This window comes from Coturnix japonica, chromosome 21 (genome assembly GCF_001577835.2).
Source record: "Coturnix japonica isolate 7356 chromosome 21, Coturnix japonica 2.1, whole genome shotgun sequence".
Taxonomy (NCBI): Eukaryota; Metazoa; Chordata; class Aves; order Galliformes; family Phasianidae; genus Coturnix; species Coturnix japonica.
Genome location: NC_029536.1, coordinates 4,296,082 through 4,314,080, shown reverse-complemented (window position 1 = coordinate 4,314,080; position 17,999 = coordinate 4,296,082). Strand labels below are relative to the sequence as shown.

At 48.6% G+C, this 17,999-nt stretch overlaps 1 protein-coding gene across 8 annotated transcripts; it reads left to right on the top strand.

Annotated features, from left to right (window-relative positions):
• The first annotated feature begins 40 nt into the window (after positions 1-40).
• FHAD1 (forkhead associated phosphopeptide binding domain 1) lies at positions 41-17,480 on the top strand. Of its 8 annotated transcripts, none has more exons than XM_032448811.1 (30): positions 41-949; positions 1,477-1,583; positions 2,017-2,216; positions 3,510-3,729; positions 5,228-5,310; positions 5,422-5,646; positions 5,909-6,032; positions 6,397-6,527; positions 7,307-7,372; positions 7,924-8,028; positions 8,145-8,252; positions 8,560-8,643; positions 9,126-9,278; positions 9,614-9,809; positions 10,413-10,483; positions 10,850-10,987; positions 11,202-11,309; positions 11,736-11,825; positions 11,968-12,193; positions 12,829-12,901; positions 13,097-13,203; positions 13,736-13,895; positions 14,198-14,315; positions 15,017-15,161; positions 15,325-15,452; positions 15,593-15,676; positions 16,122-16,342; positions 16,527-16,692; positions 16,781-16,861; positions 17,142-17,480. In XM_032448811.1, the coding sequence occupies exons 3-30, from the start codon at positions 2,196-2,198 to the stop codon at positions 17,226-17,228; spliced, it is 3,519 nt and encodes a 1,172-aa protein (XP_032304702.1). In that variant the 5' UTR covers positions 41-949; positions 1,477-1,583; positions 2,017-2,195; the 3' UTR covers positions 17,229-17,480. The 8 variants fall into 8 exon arrangements, with proteins under 8 accessions (XP_032304702.1, XP_015737942.1, XP_015737941.1 ...); XM_015882456.2 differs by having other exon boundaries at positions 2,010-2,216; positions 15,017-15,152; XM_015882455.2 differs by having other exon boundaries at positions 2,010-2,216.
• The last annotated feature ends 519 nt before the right edge of the window (positions 17,481-17,999 follow it).

The window sequence follows — 17,999 nt, the reverse complement described above, 5'->3', positions numbered from 1 at the left end:
GCTGCTCCTTGGGCATCCCGAATGTGTGCTACCTCCTGAGCAACAGCGTCTACAAAGTCATGCCATCCCTATGCTATGTTATTGCTTATAGGATTCTTGGTGTAGGGGTGGGCTTTCCGGTAGAGATTAGCTTGGTGGTTGGGGAAGTAAAAGATATGAGATGAACACAAATGGCTAAAAAATAACAGGATGTGAATGAGATGTTGGTCCAAATCCATATGGTGGTACCTGTGATCATTTATTTTTTCATATTCTATCCCATCGTTCCCACTATTGCAGTCATATTCACTTTGCTGTGCCCCAGGGGATGACGTGATCTCAGGCAGGCAAATCGTATGATAAGGGACTTTCATAAGCAAAACTAATGGAACAACAGGGGGAAAAAAAGAGCTCTTTAAACATGAGGGAAATTTGGGGGAGGTGAAACGGAGATCCTCATTTATCGTTGTTGAGGATGCAATATATGTGCATGTTGAGTCACTGTTTTATGGGGGGGGAAGTGCTGTTGAATCGAGTTGCTTGGGGCTCAGCACTCAGTGTTGCAACACCCATAAACTGGAGTGCAACACCCACCATCTCCTCGTTAAATCTCATTAGTTTTGGCATGGGTGTGGAACACGTCCCCAGGGAGTTTTACGTGGTGCTTTCCACAGCCTGCCCAAGGCCTGTCAGGTACTGGTGGGGATAAAATGGCCTGTTTTGAGGTCTAAATCTCACGTGCTGTGAGGTATTGGTGTCCCTCTACTGAAATGTGGAAGGAGATCTATGCAGGAAGGAGGACAGCAGTGTGAGGAAGGAGGCCTGGCCTTCACCCTTAATGGCGGCTGTCATGGCGGCTTGGTTGCCATGGGGACAGGGATAGGGAGGGAGGCCTACAAAATGGCGCCCGGGGCCCTGGGGATGCATCAGACCATCACGGTGGCATTCAAACCTACTCACAGCACCCCAGGTTTTGATCTCCATTTAATTAAACCCCATTAATCCCCTCTGCACAGCGGAGGAGGCCCCACAAGCCAAAGGGCCCTTATGGGCCGCAGGTGGTGGATGGTGTTAATCTATTGCAGGAGGTGGAAAAACAAGAGAAAAATCAAAAATAATATATACTCAGACATGCTCAAACCAGGTAGGCTGCACCACAAACTGTGTTTTGATACGGGGAGAAGCAACGTCCTTAGAGAAACAAGGAGCTGCAACCGACACAGAGCTGTGTTGTGCCCGTTGCTTGGAAAAAGGATAAAAAACCAAACCAAACAAAAAAGAAACCTGAACAAAACAAACACAAGAAGGAAAGCAGATGGATTTTGGTGTCATGGGGGTTTCCCTGGCTACCACGGGTGCAGGGAGGAGCAAAGGGAGCCTCTGTAAATAACTTTATGGCTTTTATTGCAGGAGGAGTGGTGTGCGGGGTGCTGGACTTGCTCCTGGCTATGCATTGCATGGGGGATTGCTAACTAAGTAGGATATATTTTGCTTTAGTCTTTGAGGCCATGAGAGCTTTCCTGAGGAGCTCGGAGGAGTGTTTTCAACTCAAAGAGCGAAGAACAACGATAGGGAGACACGAAGGGTCAGACATCGTCCTGAAGGTACTGGTGAGCACGCCATGGGGCTGTGGGGGTGGATGATGGATGGGATAAGTGTCAGAAATTAGAGGGAGAGAAGGGGAATGGCTATGCTGGCATTAGCAAGGCTGTAATCCCAGATGCAAAGCAGAGGGGCTAACTGCCCATTTTCATGCTTTGGATGTAAGTAGGGTGATGCATTGCAATCCTAAGTGACCCAAGGTCAGGCTGGAGGGGCTCTGAGCACTGATGGAGCTGTGGGTGTCCCTGCTCATTGCAGGGCATTGGACCTGATGATCTTTAGGTCCCTTCCAGCTTGAAGGGTTCTATGATCCTGTGATAAAAGGTTAGCAAAGACTTCCAAGATCATCCAGAGGGCTGGGCAAATGCACATCAATAACACAGCCTCAATTGCTCTCCAAGGTTTTGCCCACTGATTGCTGCTGTCAGTCTGCAGGGGCAGAGGAGCACCACGCAGCCCTCGAGTTCACCGGGTGGGAGAGTGGATTCGTCCTGCAGGACCTCAATTCCCCTCAGGGCACCTTTGTGAATGGCTGCCAGGTGCAGAATGCAGCCGTGCATGTGAGGCCAGGAGACATCCTGCGCTTTGGGGCTCAGGGAGCATCCTTTGAGCTGATGGTGGATGGAGTCCCCCAGGTAAGGCAAGCTCTGAAATGGGCCTGTAGTTTTACATGATGTCAAGAGGGTGTCATGCTCTCAGGTTTTTATTCTTATATCATCAAGAAATAAAAAGCTGGAGCTCCCTCTGCTGAAGAAATTTGGGCAACTCTACTGAGTTTCATCCTCTACTGAGGATGAAGGAAGCATGGAAGAGATTTCTGATGGCAAGCCCATCAGAACTTGTGGAGATAGGTCTTGCGAAGGTGTGAAAGCATTGGGAAATGAGCTTTAAGTCTCTTTCCATTGAGTTTTCCATTGAGCCTTTCTTTAGATGCTAGCATTAAAGGTCCAAACGAGAGCAAATTAATAAGCAAAGACACTGCTGGTCCTTTTCTTGGTACTGCCATGCACAACTGCAGGCTCTGTTCTGCACAGCAAGGCCACAGCTTTGACCTGTGGGCATAACAGAAATCCAGAGCAATTGTAAATACAGGGTCAAATCTAGTGGAAATCTCCTACCCCTGGGAATAGGGCCATCTCAGGATATCAGTAGAGCATGTGTGGGCTATAAAAGTACTCAGGATCAATGGAATCATGTTTATTTTTATAGTGGTGGCTCTTGAGGAATCATAAATAGGCAAAGATTGAGAATGGTGCTGGAAAACCGCATGCCTGGCAGCCCAGCGTGGGATAAAGGTGAATGAATGGCAGTCTGTGTACTCAGATAACTGCTTTTGGATGACTCAACAAGGTTCTTTGTGTTGGGAGATGACCCCAAAAAAGCTCAGCCGAAGAGGAGAAAATGCATTTTTGCTGGATGAATCCATTCACCTGGAGGGCTAAGGGCTGTGCAGGTGAAGTTTGTTCCAGCTGGAACACCCAACACTTTGGTTTCCAAAAGCAGACGTGCAGCCTGCACACAAGAATGCAGTTATGCACAGTGACACAGAAAAAGCATTGTCAGTGCCTCTTTATTGCTCTGGGCTCGATGATCCTCCTTTGATATAATAGCTTTGAAGCCTGACACCGCTGACTGCAGAGAGTAAATCACTTCTCCATTTCGCTGTGTGAAGTGTTTACAGTGTTTAATGCAGGGAGGCCTCTCTCTCATTTTCAGTGGTATTAAGGATGAACACGCTCTACAGAAGAGGAGCACCCAGCCACAAGAGCTAAGTCCTCCATTATGAAAAATAAATCCCAAGCTCTGAATGTATAACAGCATGTAAAGCAGGCTGACACTCTATACCTCTCCTTCTAAACTGTTCATGTTGCATAAAAAGAGCTGAAAAACTCTTACCTTACTAACGATACAGTCCTGTTCCCCAACAGAAACCCTCCTACCCATTGGCACAACGCTGCATGGCATGGGCTGCAGAACCCCAGCATGGTGCCCCCCTCCCCTCGATGCAGTCCCAGCATCGCTCCAGCAACTGGGTTGGCCCCACAACCCACCCACCACTCCGTAAGCGCCCCATAAGTGCATGGACCCGGAGTGCAACCGTGACCACCGCAATGGATGTGCTCAACCAGCCACCTGCAGAGAGGCCAGGTACTCCCATATGGCTGCAGGAAAGATTTTGCTGTGACAGTAAAGGGACTGTTGGTTCTCAGCATCAAATAGGGCTGATCTGAGCAGAGTTTTGATTTGGTTTTGATGCACACTACTAAATGACGAGCATCACAGCCAATTAGTCGTGATTCCTTAACAAGCAAAGCTAATTGGACCCCGCGTGCTAGCAGTGGCATTTGGGTTAATTGAGAAAGGTGCTGTGAAAAAACACTGGGGAATGCCATTGCCTGTAACTTGGGGTGACATTTCCTCTTCCTTGTTCCTCGTGTGAGATGTTGAGCAGCGATCGCTTTATCTCCGTCGCTGACTCATGCACCTATTCTGGTCTCCTGACTGAAGCAGTGGGTTGGTTCCTTGGCTGTGCAGTTACAGGCTGCCTTGAGTAAAGGAACATAAAAGAGATCCATATCTGATGTGTTTCTTAAAGGCAGAGTGTGCAGTGGTGGAGCAAAGGTGGAGGCCTGGGGGGATGAACTGGTGGAACAGTAGAAGGATGGGAAGATGCTTTGACTCTGAGTGTTGGTTATATCAGATTACGCCATGATTTGTGTGGTTTCATTGAATATCCCAGGTTGGAAGGGTCACAGAGCCCAACTCCTGATAGAATCATAGGAGCAGAGAATCATTCAGGTTGGAAAAGACCTGTAAGATCATCCAGTCTGATCATCCACCAACCACTAGTACTGCCCACCAACCACGTCCCTCAGTGCCACATCTCCACTTTGAACACCTCCAGGGTCGGTGACCCCACAACCTCTCTGGGCAGCTGTACCAATGCCCAACCACTCTTTCAGAGAAGTTTTTCCTAATATCCATCAAATCACCCCAATATCAAGCTATGTTTCAATAATCTATGGAGGTTTTGCTGTTTATTAACAACCAGTAGCAAGACAAAGTCATTAATAAACAACCAAAATAATACTCCAGAGGAAAGAACATTACCATGCAGACTCAGAGCCATAAAGCCATGTGCATAATATGGAATCCCATAGAAAGTAATGGGAGTGAAGCTCCCAGCAATGCAAGCCTTTGGCATCCAGCTGAAAATAGAAGCCTGGGCAGAGTAGAAAGACCTTAGGGGAGTTCTATAGAGAATGCATTACAGCATGCACACCCAAGTTTGATCACATCATTGAATTTGTGAAATAGAGCCAAGAAAACCAGTGTATGTTAATCTTTTAACTCATCATGTGCTGTAAGCAGTGAATGTAGAGCATCTTTCTTTGGGGTTGGCCAAAAAAACCCAACTGGTTTTGAAACTGGTGTTGACAAAGCAAAGGAACCCTCATCCACTGTGTCTGTTTCTCTTGTGTAGGCTCTATTGATAAGGGTCTTTTTAGTGCCAGATTGAGTGGGTTTTGCTCAGAGTATGAACTAAGGACTGACCACTGCTCTAGAATGGATTTTAGACAAGGGAGGGAGATGCAATGAGACCCCATCCCACAGGTTTTCTGCTATTTTGTCTGCTTTCTTTCAGCCTGGACCACCAACTCAAGAAGCAGTGGAATGGGAGACCCTTTCCTGGGGATTAATAGCATGGATTGTGCCTTGCAGGAAAAGGTGATGCTGGGGTGAGGGCAAGGGGTTCTGCTGGGGGGGAGGAACATGGTGACAGTGTGCAAAGTCATAGAATCACAGATCTGCTGAGCAACAGACAGAATCTGCCTGCAGGACAAAAAGCTGCTGAGCCTGGAAAAGGAAATCGTCCGTCTCTCTGCTTTTGAAGCAGAATCAAAGCAGAAGGATACGGTGATAAGGGAGCTGCAGGGGGAACTGGCATCGATGGCCAAGAGCATGGATGCTGTGAGAAATGACGTGGAGCTGACCCAGAAGCTTCTAACCTTTGAGGGAGAAATCAGGGCCAAAACAGAAGAGATCAAAGCCTTAAAGGAGCAGGTATGCAATGGCCAAATGGGCACAGGTGTCCTATAAGAGGGATTGTTGTAGCCAGAGGGGTTTCTCCTTTAATGCCATCAGGTCAACCATGCTGTCCTGTGAGAGCTGATACTGGGAGGGGTTCATGGCAAGCTGAAGCCTTTCAGATAACAGGGAGCTCTTTGTGGGGCTTGGAAAGCATTGCCTTTGAGCTTAAAGCAAAAGAAGGGTCACTGGAGTGAAGAGTTTCTAGGTGAAGGGTGTGTATTGTCCTCTGTTTTAGATCAGCAACCTGCAGAAGGGCTCGAGTGAAGTTTATAGCCATTCCCTTCAGGAAAGAGACCTGGAAATAGGAAACCTGAGAAGAGAAAGTGAGAAGCTAAAGAGGGATCATGCTTTGATTACAGGTATATTCCCCCTCAGTAGAAACTCCTTGTAGCAGCACTGAGCACCTGAGGAAGGTGACCCCACATTTGCAAGGCTGTTCTGGCAATAGATACTCTGCAGTGGCTCCTAAAAATTGTCCTGACATAGAGAGATAATGGAAACTGATCCATCAGAGCTGCTCATCCTCCAGGGAGCATATGCTGCAGGGCTCGGGGGGACTCACTAATGATGCTGTTATGGGATAATGTCCAGCACAGCATGCCAAGAGCTGGATCTGTGCTCAAAGTTGGGCAGTTGTCAGAGATGGAGGCTTGCCACTCGGTGCCCAGAGGGCTTTCTGCAAGGAAATGCTTGAGTTTCATCTCCCTGCATTGTTTTTATCAGGCCTCGTGACCAGCCTGCAAAGGGAGATTGCTGTGAAAGAACAGAAAATTCAGCAGCTCAAGCAGGAGGTGGAAAAAACAAAGAAGGCAAACAGAGAAAAGGACAACCAGCTGGCAGCCGTGTCTGCCAAGGTTAGTGTCCCCAGTGCTGGTCTCATAGGTGGGTTGGTATGGAAAAGGAAGATCAGAAGGGTCATGTTACTCACTGTTAAGAATTTGTTCACTGAAAGAGATGCACTGGCACAGGCTGCCCATGGAGGTGGTGATGGGGTGTTCAAGAAAGGTTTAGGTGTTGTACTAAGGGACGTGGTCAGTTGGCGTGGTGGGATGGGTTGGGGTTGGACTTGGTGATCTCTGAGGTCTTTTCCAGTCTTAATGATTCTATGGTTCCACGACCAGCAGCTCTTTTAGCACAAACACAGCAAATTCAGGGCTGTGTATCTGCCTTTGCACGCTGCAAAATGCCCACAGCAAGGTGTCGGGTTCCCCAAATGAATTCCCCTCCTTGTTGTGCATGCAGGTACTCAATGACCTGAATTTCGGGAACACTGTGGCTGCTTTGTGTGCTCCGGGTGTTGGTGCCAAGATCCTGCTGAGGAGCCATGGAAACCTGCTTTTAGCAATGCTCCCTGCAGCCAAGCCTGGTTTTTCCCTTACAGAAAGCTGCCTGGACAGCATTTTTCCTCTCCCAGCCAAACTATGATTAGATATGGGCCCTTTAAAGTGTTCATGCTGTCGTGCTCTTGATGCCACAATTGCCCTACCATGGGCACTCCCACTTATCAAATGTACATCAGGCAGTTGAGCACTTCACTGTGCTGTAGGACTGAAGGATGTGTTGACATCTCCATCAGAAATAACAGTATCTGGCCAGCCTGCTAATTTTTTCCCTCGGTTGCTGTTTGTTTTAGTGCTCTAGAATTAAAGAGGAAATGAAGCGTGAACTTGGAGAGAGGGAAGTGGCTGCGTACCAAAAAGTGAGTTTGTAGTTGGTTTGGGGAGATATGGGCATAAGAGAAGTGTTGTGAATCCCACTCCTGTAAAGAAAGGGGTTGAACTTTCATAACAACGTAGAGAAATGTCAACTCCTGGCAACAAATGGAATATTACATTGCAGTGCAGGATGTAGTGAGGCTATGGCACAGGTTGCCCAGAGATGTTGTGGATGTTCCATGCCTGGAGGTCCTCAAGGCCAGGTTGGATGGGACCTTGGGCAACCTGAGCTGATAGGGGGCAGCCAGCCCATAGCAGAGAGTTGGAACTGGATGATCTTTGAGGTCCCTTCCAACCCAACCATCCCATGGTTCTATGATCTTTGAAATCACTTCCAAACGAAGCCATCCTGTGATAATACTGTCATAAGATACAACCTATCAATCTATCAGCTGTAAAAATAGGTTGGAATAAAATAGAAGAGTAAATTAAATGGGAGAGATGGGTAGGATGTCTTGCTTGTTCTTCATCTTCTTCAAGAACTCCCCGAGTGAGCTCCTCCAATGAAACTTTCTGCTGTCCTGGACTCTTGCAGCGCATTGGAGAGCTGGAATGTGAGCTGAAGGGATTGCAGGAAGAGGTTCAGAAGTACAACACTGAGCAGAAAGCCATCCAAACACAGCTGGCAGATAAAACCAAGGTGAACATCAGCACCCAAAGTAGCAGCTCACCCATCTGATGGGAATGGTGGGTAGCTGGGCTACATAGAGATCCAACTGGTAGAGCTTTGATATTGAAATGCTTCTGTTGTTGCAGGTTGAAGAGGAGCTGAAAAGCACCTGTAGAAGGAAATCCCTGCAGCTTCAGGAGATGGGGCGCAGGGAGCGCCTGCTGAAGTCTGATATGGATCGAGCCCAAGGACAGGTAGGGGGAGATGGATGGGATGTTCTTGCAATGCAGGCTGCAGGCACTGAACGTGATGTGGAAGGATATCTGCAGAAGGTAGATTGTGCGTTCTGGGAAGGAAATACTGAGCACTGAACTCAGATTATATCTTGTCAGTAGGCTCAGTATTAAGGGCTAGTCAGAAGGATTTCTTCTGTCATGATAGAGGATGGTCATGGTCCAAGATGCTCTCAGTGTTGACTGTTGCAGGGTTTTGTAGAGCACTGAAGTAGAGTTTGTGTTGGTTCTCAGTGATTGTTTTTTCCTGTGTTAATCTCTGCTGTAGCTGGAGTCTTTCAAAAGCCAAGTGATGCGAGTGTGCAGCCCACAAGCAGCAGAAGAGTCAGGGAAGGCCCTCACAATGCAGCAGGTGAGTGCAAAAACCATCTCAGAGATGCTCAGAGCCTCCAAAACCCATCAGGATTTGAGGCTGCTGCAGAACAGCCACAGCACCAGCCAGCTTCACATATTACAAGTTTGGCCACCCCAGAGGAATGACCATACACCATAACATAAAGGAAGTGTGGCCCTTCTCCTCTTCCAGAGCTTAACTGGAGTGCTGGGGCTTCAACTGGGAAAAGCCCAGGAGCCCAGTGTGGCCAACCAACTGCAGAAGGCTTTGGTCACTGCCACAGATGTCTCTGGCCCCTGTGGATTGCCCAGAGAGCTGTGGGTGCCCCATCCCTGGTGGTTCCCAAGGTCATGGATGGGCCCTGGGCAGCCTGTAATAGTAGGGGGCAACCAGCCCATGGTAGGAGTGTGAGGCTGGGTGGACTTCAAGGTCTCCAACCCACCCATTCTATGGTTCCTCAGCCGAAGAATGGTGCGTGGTGCTTTGTTCTCCTTTGGCAGGTAGTAGAGAAGGTTCAGCATATCTGGGAGGAAAACCAACAGAGTCAGGCACGAGAGAAGTGCCTCCAGGAGGAAATAAGTTCCAAGGTCTCAAAGGAAAAGGAGATGACTGAAAACGTGGAGGTGTTCAAAAAATCACTGTGTGAGCTCCAGGTCAGTCATTTAAATCCTGTTTACAACATTCCAGCTGGGAGATAAGGGGCACAAGGAGTTCTGTTGGCCTGAGGACAGGTCAGAAAGAAAGTCATGCCTGCACATCAGCAATAGAAAGCCTTATGAGAGGTGAACTTAGCCCTCAGAAAGCACTAGTTCAAAAAGAACAGAATCTGCCACTCCAGCATCCTCACCTGGGCTGCTCCTATCCAAAGATATTGATTGAAAGCTCTCAGTGAATGGATAAACCTTGAGGCTTTCACAGGGCTCTTAGGTGATTTGTCAGTTATGTGATTTGTGTAGGCTGGCACATCGATGGGTTTTATTCTTTGTAGGAATTCCTGAGGGCCTCATTCTGCAGCAGCAGCCTGAAGAGTGAGCTCAGCAAGCTGGAGGCCATGCTTGTGGACCCATTGCTGTTGGACATACGTGCAGCAGTGGTGGAAATCACACATGTGGTCCTGTCATGGCTGGAGGGAGCAGAACAGCTGCTGGCAAGCACAGGGCTGGAGCTGCCCACCTCCAAACAAGGTGCCTGCCCCATGGGGCATCCCAACTCTTTGATCCCCATTGGGGTCCCAGAGGTTGGTGGGTGTTCATCTGTGCACTGTACTGTCTGCAAATTATGAGTTTGGGGAGTTGGAACTGGATGATCTTGGAGGTCCCTTCCAACCCAACCATCCTATGGTTCTATAATCTTTGAAATCCCTTTCAGCCCAACCATTCTATGGGTCTATAATCTTTGATATCCCTTCTAAGCCAGTCATCCTCTGGTTCTATAATCTCTGAGTTCCTTTCCAAACCCAACCACCATATGGTTCTTCAATCTTTGAGGTCTCTTCCAACTCAAGCCATTCAATGATTCTATGACTTGTCATCATGGTTACTCAGTTGTAGTGTTTTATTTCCTTGGTGGCACATTGGAAATGAACCTTTGCAGCGACTGTAACAATGTTTGATAAGGAAAATGTAATCTCCCATTGAGAATCTGGGTTTTGTTCAGAATCAATCTCCCTGAGATGTCTGGGTGATGGCAGCAATTTCATCAGTGCTAGGTTTGAATAAGGAACCTGGTGGTGTTAAAAATGAGGTACCTGAAAAGCCCCTGCATTAACACCTTGTTTGCTTTTGCAGGATTGACAGCTTGTCTCAAGAGATTGTTGGAAAAGTATCACGAAGCTGAACGAAGGAATGAAAAGTTACAGGTTAAAATGTGTGCATGTGTGTATATATGTGTACGTGTGGTTGAGTTGGGAATTGGTGAACCATTGACCACCACTGGTGAACATGATGGTAAAGTGAAGAGAGTTGAAGAAACTCAATAAGGAATGTGCAGTAGCAGAGACCCTGGAGCTCCAGATGATGTGTAAGAATAGAAAAGACAATACCCGTCCTCACCATAAGAGGGGAATCTCTTGTGTCCATACTGCTAAATTGGATTTCATGGCTCTCTTCTGAATTGTTGGTGCACGTACACAAGGTGGAGTGGGTTCTGTTTTATTTTGTTGGCTTTGTTTTGCTCTGCTGCTAACGCATTTCTGTCAGCAGAAGTTTCTGCTGTTTCCCCATAGGCCCAATTAGAGGAGGTCCAGGAGTCGCGGGATTCTCTGCTGCAGGAGCGCCTGGAAGAGCTGAAAGCAAAACACGAGCAAGACCTACAGATAAAAATCAATCAGATTATATTGGAAAAGGAGGAGGAGAAGGCAAAGGTAAGGCAGCGTGGTGGTTGTTCAGAAACCGGCCTCTTATGCAGACAAAAGGTTCTATGTAACAGTGTTGCTTAGCAAGAGAAAGAAGTCTATAGCCCCAAAATCAAAATGTCTGGGTGCAGTTGTCCTATAACAGGGATCCTCACTGAAGTCAAGTTTGTTTGTCTTACTCTATAATTTATCTTCTCTGAGAATGTTGGCTGTTCAATCTCAGATTCTGGAGAGCACTGTTCTGAAGGAGAAAGAGAAGCACAAGCGATGCTTAGATGAAGAAAAGAAGAGGATCCAGGACTTGGAGAGCAACCTGAAAAGTATGGCTGAGGTCAGTGATGTGTGTGGGAGGCAAAGCAGAACTGGTTTTGAATGGGACTGGCAGTGCCAAAAGTGCTTTGCAGTGTTGTCCCAGTTTGTTGGTGGATATTTTACCCTCACATGTAAGCACACATAGAGGTAAATGGTTGGAGAGGGAAAGGTGGATCTGTGCAAGTGAGGCATCTTCAATAGGATGAGAGGTGATGGCTTTAAGTTGTGCCAGGGAAGGTTCAGATTGAATGTCTCAGAGAGGTGGGCATTGGCACAGGCTGCCAAGTCATGGAGTCATCATCTCTGGAGGTGTTCAGTGTGGAGATGTGGCACATATTTAATGGGTGTCATGGGGGTTGGGCCTGGCGATCATAGAGGCCCTTTCCAACATTCATGACTCCATGATTCTATGATCTTCTTGAGCGTTGCTCTTTTCCTCCAGTAGATAATTGAAGGGAAGTCCAAAGAGCAGGAGGTGATGGATCTCAAACTGCAAGAAGCCGTGCATGACCTAGAGGAAGCCACAACTCGAGAGGTAGCTCCAGCAACCCCACTTTGCATAGAGGATGTGGCATAGATGTGGTTTCGTTGCTCAAGGTTTCCTCGTTCCTTCCTGATACTCATCATGTTTCTGCAGAATAACATGTACAACTGAAATCACACGTCTTGTTTCCTAGATGAGGCTAAAGCAGCAGGTGCTCATGCAAGACGAACAGCTCAAGATCCTCCAGAATGGGAGCAAGGCACTGAAACAGAAAATGAAGGAAGAAATAGCAGAATATAAAGAGCAAATTAAGCAACACTCTCGGACAATTGTTGCTTTAGAAGACAGATTGCTGGAGGCTGAGCAGCAGCAAAAGGAACTAAAGGAGGAAAATGATGTGCTTGTGGAAAGAATAAAAGGTAGCTAAGGTGTTGGGATGGGGGTACCCACAGCAAGTGGAGGGGCAAATAGAGACAGAGTACTGAGGATTGTCAGAACACAGAAATGTCCTGTGATACTCTGAAGGGTCTGTTTCATGCCATGCACTGTTTGGGGTATTTTTGGTGACTTTTGGTAGTGCAACATTGGTAGGTATAGTGCCTTCCCAGTGGAGAAAGGCTATTTGCCGTCAAGAAAGCAGAAGTGAACTTATGCCAAGAAGAACCTAAGGAACAGTGTAAATACTGCTACAAGGGTCCAAGAAACATGGCTTTCCAAAGAAAGGTTGGCTGTGGTCTTCAGAGATCACAGAACCATAGAATGGTTTGAGTTGAAAGGGACCCTAAAGGCCCTCTGGGCCAACCCCCTGCAATGAACAGGGACACCCACAGCTCCACCAGTGCTCAGAGCCCTTCCACCTTGAGTGTCTCCACAGGTGGGGACATGAAGATGTCACAAAGGAGAGGATATATGGAGCATTGCCCTTGTAAGGCTGCAGAACACAGTGTGTTCTCACAGCCCAGTTGGTCCTGGATCCCAGCAGCCAAGACAGACACAAGATAGGCACAAGAGCAATGGGTGTTGCTGCTAAGTCATCTTCCATCACTCCCCATAGGTCTTCAGGATGATGCCTCCAGGTCAACAGCAGGAGCTCCCCAGGAAGCCAAAGAGTCTCATTGCTGTGGTGTGTAAGTGTCTGCGAATGCTTGCTCTGTTTTTGGAGGGTGTTAGAAAATGGGAGTTATCCAGAGGAGAGCTTTGAGGAGCTGAAGGGGATGATCTCAGCATGACAATAATTGCTGCCTGCCTGTGGGTTGTCCTGGGTGGGGGCTGAGGTAAACATGGACTCTGCAAAATGGATCTTTCTTGGTCACACATTTCAGAGAAGAGCTGGCTGCCATGCAGAGCATTCTCCAGGCAAAAGAGGCTGCCATTGTGGGATTAACGAAGCAGCTCTCAGAAACCAGGGCCAGGATGTCAGACATGAGAGGTCGGTGAGCTGTATGTGTGATATCCAGCATGCTCCCATTCCTTCAGAGCTATGGCCAGGTAGAAGGAGATAGACATGAACAGATAGTAGGGAATAGACCTAAATCACCTTCCTAAATGATGCTGTTGTTGGGTTAAGCAGGATGTCCATTCCCTTCAGCCATATAAATGTCATAGAATCATAAAATCATTAAAGTTGGAAAAGACTGAGATCTCAACTCCAACCTCTGATTTATCACCACCGTGCCTTCTAAACCATGTCATAGAATCATAGTCATTAAGGTAAGGTTGGAAAAGACCACCGAGATCATCAGGTTCAACCATCAAACCATTTCCTGCTGTTCTGAGCTCAGATTAATCAAAGCAATAGTAATGAGGGCAAGGGACCATAGAGAGAAGCTCCCTTGTTTTTGACTGTGATCACAAGGATACAAACGCATCCCTGAAGGGTTGTGCCACTAGGAACCACAGATACTGCTGTGCTGAATGCAGAGATAGATAGTCATAAACCCATGCAACTCTGCTGTGCTTAGGAGAGCTCAGCGAGAAGCAGAAGGCAGAGCTGGAGCAGAGCCTGCACCGTGTGAAAAGCCAGGAGTATGAGCTGGGAATGCTCAGGGGGAAGGTGTCGGAGATGTCAGACCTGGTGGCAAAGAAGGATCGAGAGCTGCAAGCAGCAGCTGCAGAGTTAAGGTAGGAGCTGTTAGGAGGTGATGGCCTGTGGATTCCTGGGAGCTGAGTGCATGTTGGTAACTTCCATGGGGCAAGAGATAGGTTTGAGTATGAATGAATCAAGCTAAGCTATGCTAAGTGTCCCATGTTCTGAAGGTGAGGTGGTGAGGAGCCCGTGCAAATGGACTTGTAATGAAATCCCTGCTTGGTGCTACACTCTGACACACACCGTGGTGGCTGTCCTGGTTGTTGCTCCATGAGAGCCATTGTGTTGACCCTCATCTGCCACAATTGTACTGCAGTGCTTTTGTCTCATGGCACAGGAAAGCACAAGAAGACTGCAAAGCACTCAAGGATGCATCACAACGAATGGCAGAAGAGCTGGAGATGCTTTCGCAGGCACAGAATATTCCTGCCACACCAAAGGAATCTTCTGGGCAGGTAATCCTGCAGGGTCACTTTGGAAAAGTCAGATGTTGTGTATGCTAATGGCAGTTGTGATTAGCAATTAGAGTTGTAACAGCTCCCTGAAAGACCTGTAACACCTCCATCCCTTTCCCAACCTTGCTCCGCAATGGATGTCGACTAAAGTAGGTTTGGGTTGGTGCGTGGGAGCCGTATTTTGTTGTGCAGGGAAGGGAGAAACGGTCCTAGTTCTCCCATGCTGTGCTGAATCACCATCTGAATTCCTGAGTCTTAGAGAACTGAATAAATCAAAGGTGGTTCCAGCAGCAGATGGAGGGACTGCAGAAATGGTACAGCCTGTACCACAACAGCGGCAGACGTGGTGCCAGCTGGAAGGGTTCGTGTTGGCCAAGCGGTGACTCATGGCTGGATGGGAGCAGGAGGCATCGCCTTCCTCCTCCTCAGCAAGAGGTGGTGAGAAACACGAAGCTAGAAATCCTCTGGAGGAGAATAAATTGTCACTGCAGTGTGAAGATGGTGAGACCAACGTGGCAGCTCTCGTTAGGGTTTTAATTGGGTGCTCACCCTGCTCTGTATCTACAGGTGTTGGTCATCGTGCTGGTGGGGCTGGGAGGGTAAAACATGAGTGCACAGATGTGTTATAAAAGGGAATAAATGCATGAGGTTGTGGAGAAGTGGTTGGGTTGGATGAGAATGATCTGGGCTTGGAACTCTAGGAGCTGGCATTGGACATGGCCAACCTGGGTGTGAGATGCAGAGGGCTCAGGCATGAGGAGACCATCCAAAAGCAAAAAGAAGGCTTGGCAGAGCTCCGGGAAAGGATCAAGGTGCTGGAGAAGACACAGGCTTCTGGTAAGCATGGTATGATGTGCCTTTGGTCCTTAAAGATCACCAAATTCCAGCCCAATGCTGTGGGCTGGTTGCCCTCCCACCATATAGGCTGCCCAATCCAACCTGGCCTTGGACATCACCAAGGATGGGGCATCCTCAGCTTCATGATTCCATGGCACTTGGTTTCCTTCAGCTGTCGTGGGCAGGGCCAGCGAGCTGCTCGTGGTACAGAAGGCAGCCCTACCAGAGAAAGTCACCCAGAAAGCAGGACTCAAGGTGGAACCAGCTCCACTGCCAGGTGCAGAATTCAAGTGCAGCAAGGTAAGAAGACATTGGTATAAAGATGTTTAATGGAATGGGAAGATTGAGGCCTTGGGATACAAGAGGGAAAAGAAACCAGGAGGGAGGTGTGGGGTCTGTGAGTGTGTAGGGAACCCCATCAGCTTGTCCCTTCTGTGCAGTGTCTGGGCCAGCTTCCTGATGGGAGCTCACGTGGGGCCATGAGCATGGAAGTATTGGAAGACTCGAGCCTCAGTGAGAGCATGGTAGGTCGGCAGTGGATGTGGTAAGAGAACCATTGAAGCATGGAATGGTTGGGTTTGGAGGGACCTCTGAGATCATCTATTTCCAACCCCCTGCAATGGTCCAGTTGCTTCCCACCAGATCTGGCCCATCCGTGGCCTTGGGCACCTTCAGGGCAAGAAGAGATCTGGGTACAGCAGAAGTGCAAAGCATAGCATGGAGCCTGGAACATGCTGTAATGTAGGACATCATCTTCCCAATGATGAATGAACCCATCTGGATAACTCCTTAAGAGGGGAAACAGTGTAGAAATGAAACAACTGGGAGTGCACAAATAGGTTTACACGCAGTATCTGAATCTCTTGAAAGATGAAAGCGAAGTGGGAGCAGATGGCTGAGTGCAGTGATGGCTTTTGAAGTAAGACTTGGCAGGCCTGGTAAATAATTCATCCCCTATTCTTTTTGCAGTACCTTGACTTAATCTGTGCTCTGGGAAGGCTGATGAATATGAAGGAGCTGGAAGAAATGCAGCCCATGGAGCATCTTCCCCAGGAAGAAAGGGAAAATGTGGGGCAGCAGAGACGGAGGGACCTGGGGCTGTTGTATGAGAGGATCAGCAAGTTGAAGGATCGCCTGGAAAGGAAGGAGGAAAGGCTCCAAGAGTACAAGACCAGCATGGAGCAGCTCAGGTACAGTGAGGTGATGGGGCAATGGGGGTGTGATGAGTGTGAGAGCCTGTAGCATGTTATGGCTTCATTGGGCAGCAGAAACAGGGGGGAAAACCACAAATTGAGGCTTCATTTTGGTCCCAGTAAAGGCAGGAGGAGAAGGGCTGGGGTGGTGGTGAAAGACCCACACTGGTGTTTCCCAAAGGCTGAACCAAGAGTCCCTGCAAACGTACCGGGAAGAGATGCTGAGACTGGAAGATGAAGTCTACAGGGGAGCAGAAGAGAAAGCTCTGCTGAGAGAGGCTCTGGAGAGGATGAGGGCAGAGCTGGACCAGGAGAAGAAGCTGAACCAGGCAGCAAGGCAGCGCAAGGTGGGATGGCTGGGGTAGGACACATCAGTGTGAGGACAACTAAAGCAGCTCCTATAAGGAACACTGAGATGATTGTCCATTTATCCAGAGCCTTGCAGAGAATGGGGAGAAGAGAAAAGGGAAGGAGCTGCCCAACCGTGCCTGCTCCTCCAAAGAACGAGGAGGGAAGGTATGGCATCCTGGGACACACTAAAAGCAAAGCACGGTGGGACTTGAAAGCAAGATATCCATGGCCATGGGGAATGTATCTCATGTAAGGGGGGATGATGTGTGGTTCTGTGCCATGTTCTCTCCCACATGGACACACATGGAGGTGTTCATTGTGGAGATGTGGCACTGGGGGATGTAGGCAGAGTGCAAGGTGGGGTGGGTTGGGGTTGGAATGGATGGTCTTTTCCAATCATAATGACTCTGTGATTCTAAGGGTTCATACAATGTCTGCTTTGCAGCCCGGAGCCCAGCAGCCATCCCTGTTGGTGAAGGTGAAGTCAAAGGAGCGTGTGGTGGGAGATCTCAAGGCGATGGGCAGCACGTAGGAGCAGCACCATGGGGACGTTCTGCTCTCAGAGCTGTACAGCAAGGATCCTATGGGGTCAGACATGGCACCGTGTAGGCATGTATCTGGGGGATGAACACCTATGTGAGTCCATCCCACAGTGACCAGGAGCACTGGAAGGACTGTGACATGCCCAGGGCTGTATGATCCTGCAGGATGTGTACCATAGAGCTTAGGGAAGTGGAAGAAGACGGGTTGTGTGAATACAGCCACAATGTGTGGGTGAAGCTGATGGTGTCGAGTCTCATTTCTGTGCCATGGCAGCTCCTCTGTCCCCACAGCATCATTGGGGCACAGGGAGAATAAAAGAGGGGACATGGGGGAGAAGTTGGAACAAGGTGCTGAGCAGGATGGATGTGAGATGGGAAGAAGGCAGGGAAGGAGCTGTGCTCACCCTGTGTGGCATTGGGGTGAGTGGGGCAAGGTCTGTGATGAGTGGGGCATCGTGGATACGCAGTGGGGTGCGATGGCCACCTCCTGGTGCAGGTTTTGGGGTCAGGTGCTGCCCTGTAGATCTGAACACGGCTGTGTTCAACCATAGGACAATCCCTGGCCCCAAATACCGTGGACACAGAGCCGGGAGCCCATCCATGCCCTTCATATATTGTCTGTGATGGCTTTGGGTTGGGCTGTGCCGTTCCAGTACCACCAAACAATGAGCAGAGCTGATGCTGGTGGGACCCTAAAGGGGGGGGAGACCCCTCGTTGGCTGACACCCCGCCAGCCTGGAGGTGCTGGGGGTGCCCCGATG

Coding starts and splice junctions, on each gene's coding strand:
- FHAD1 (XM_015882453.2), top strand. CDS start 766: ATGCAGGAAGGAGGACAGCAGTGTGAGGAAGGAGGCCTGGCCTTCACC. Junction 7,373..7,923: donor AAGTGGCTGCGTACCAAAAA/GTGAGTTTGTAG, acceptor GGACTCTTGCAG/CGCATTGGAGAGCTGGAATG. Junction 13,204..13,735: donor CAGGATGTCAGACATGAGAG/GTCGGTGAGCTG, acceptor TGCTGTGCTTAG/GAGAGCTCAGCGAGAAGCAG.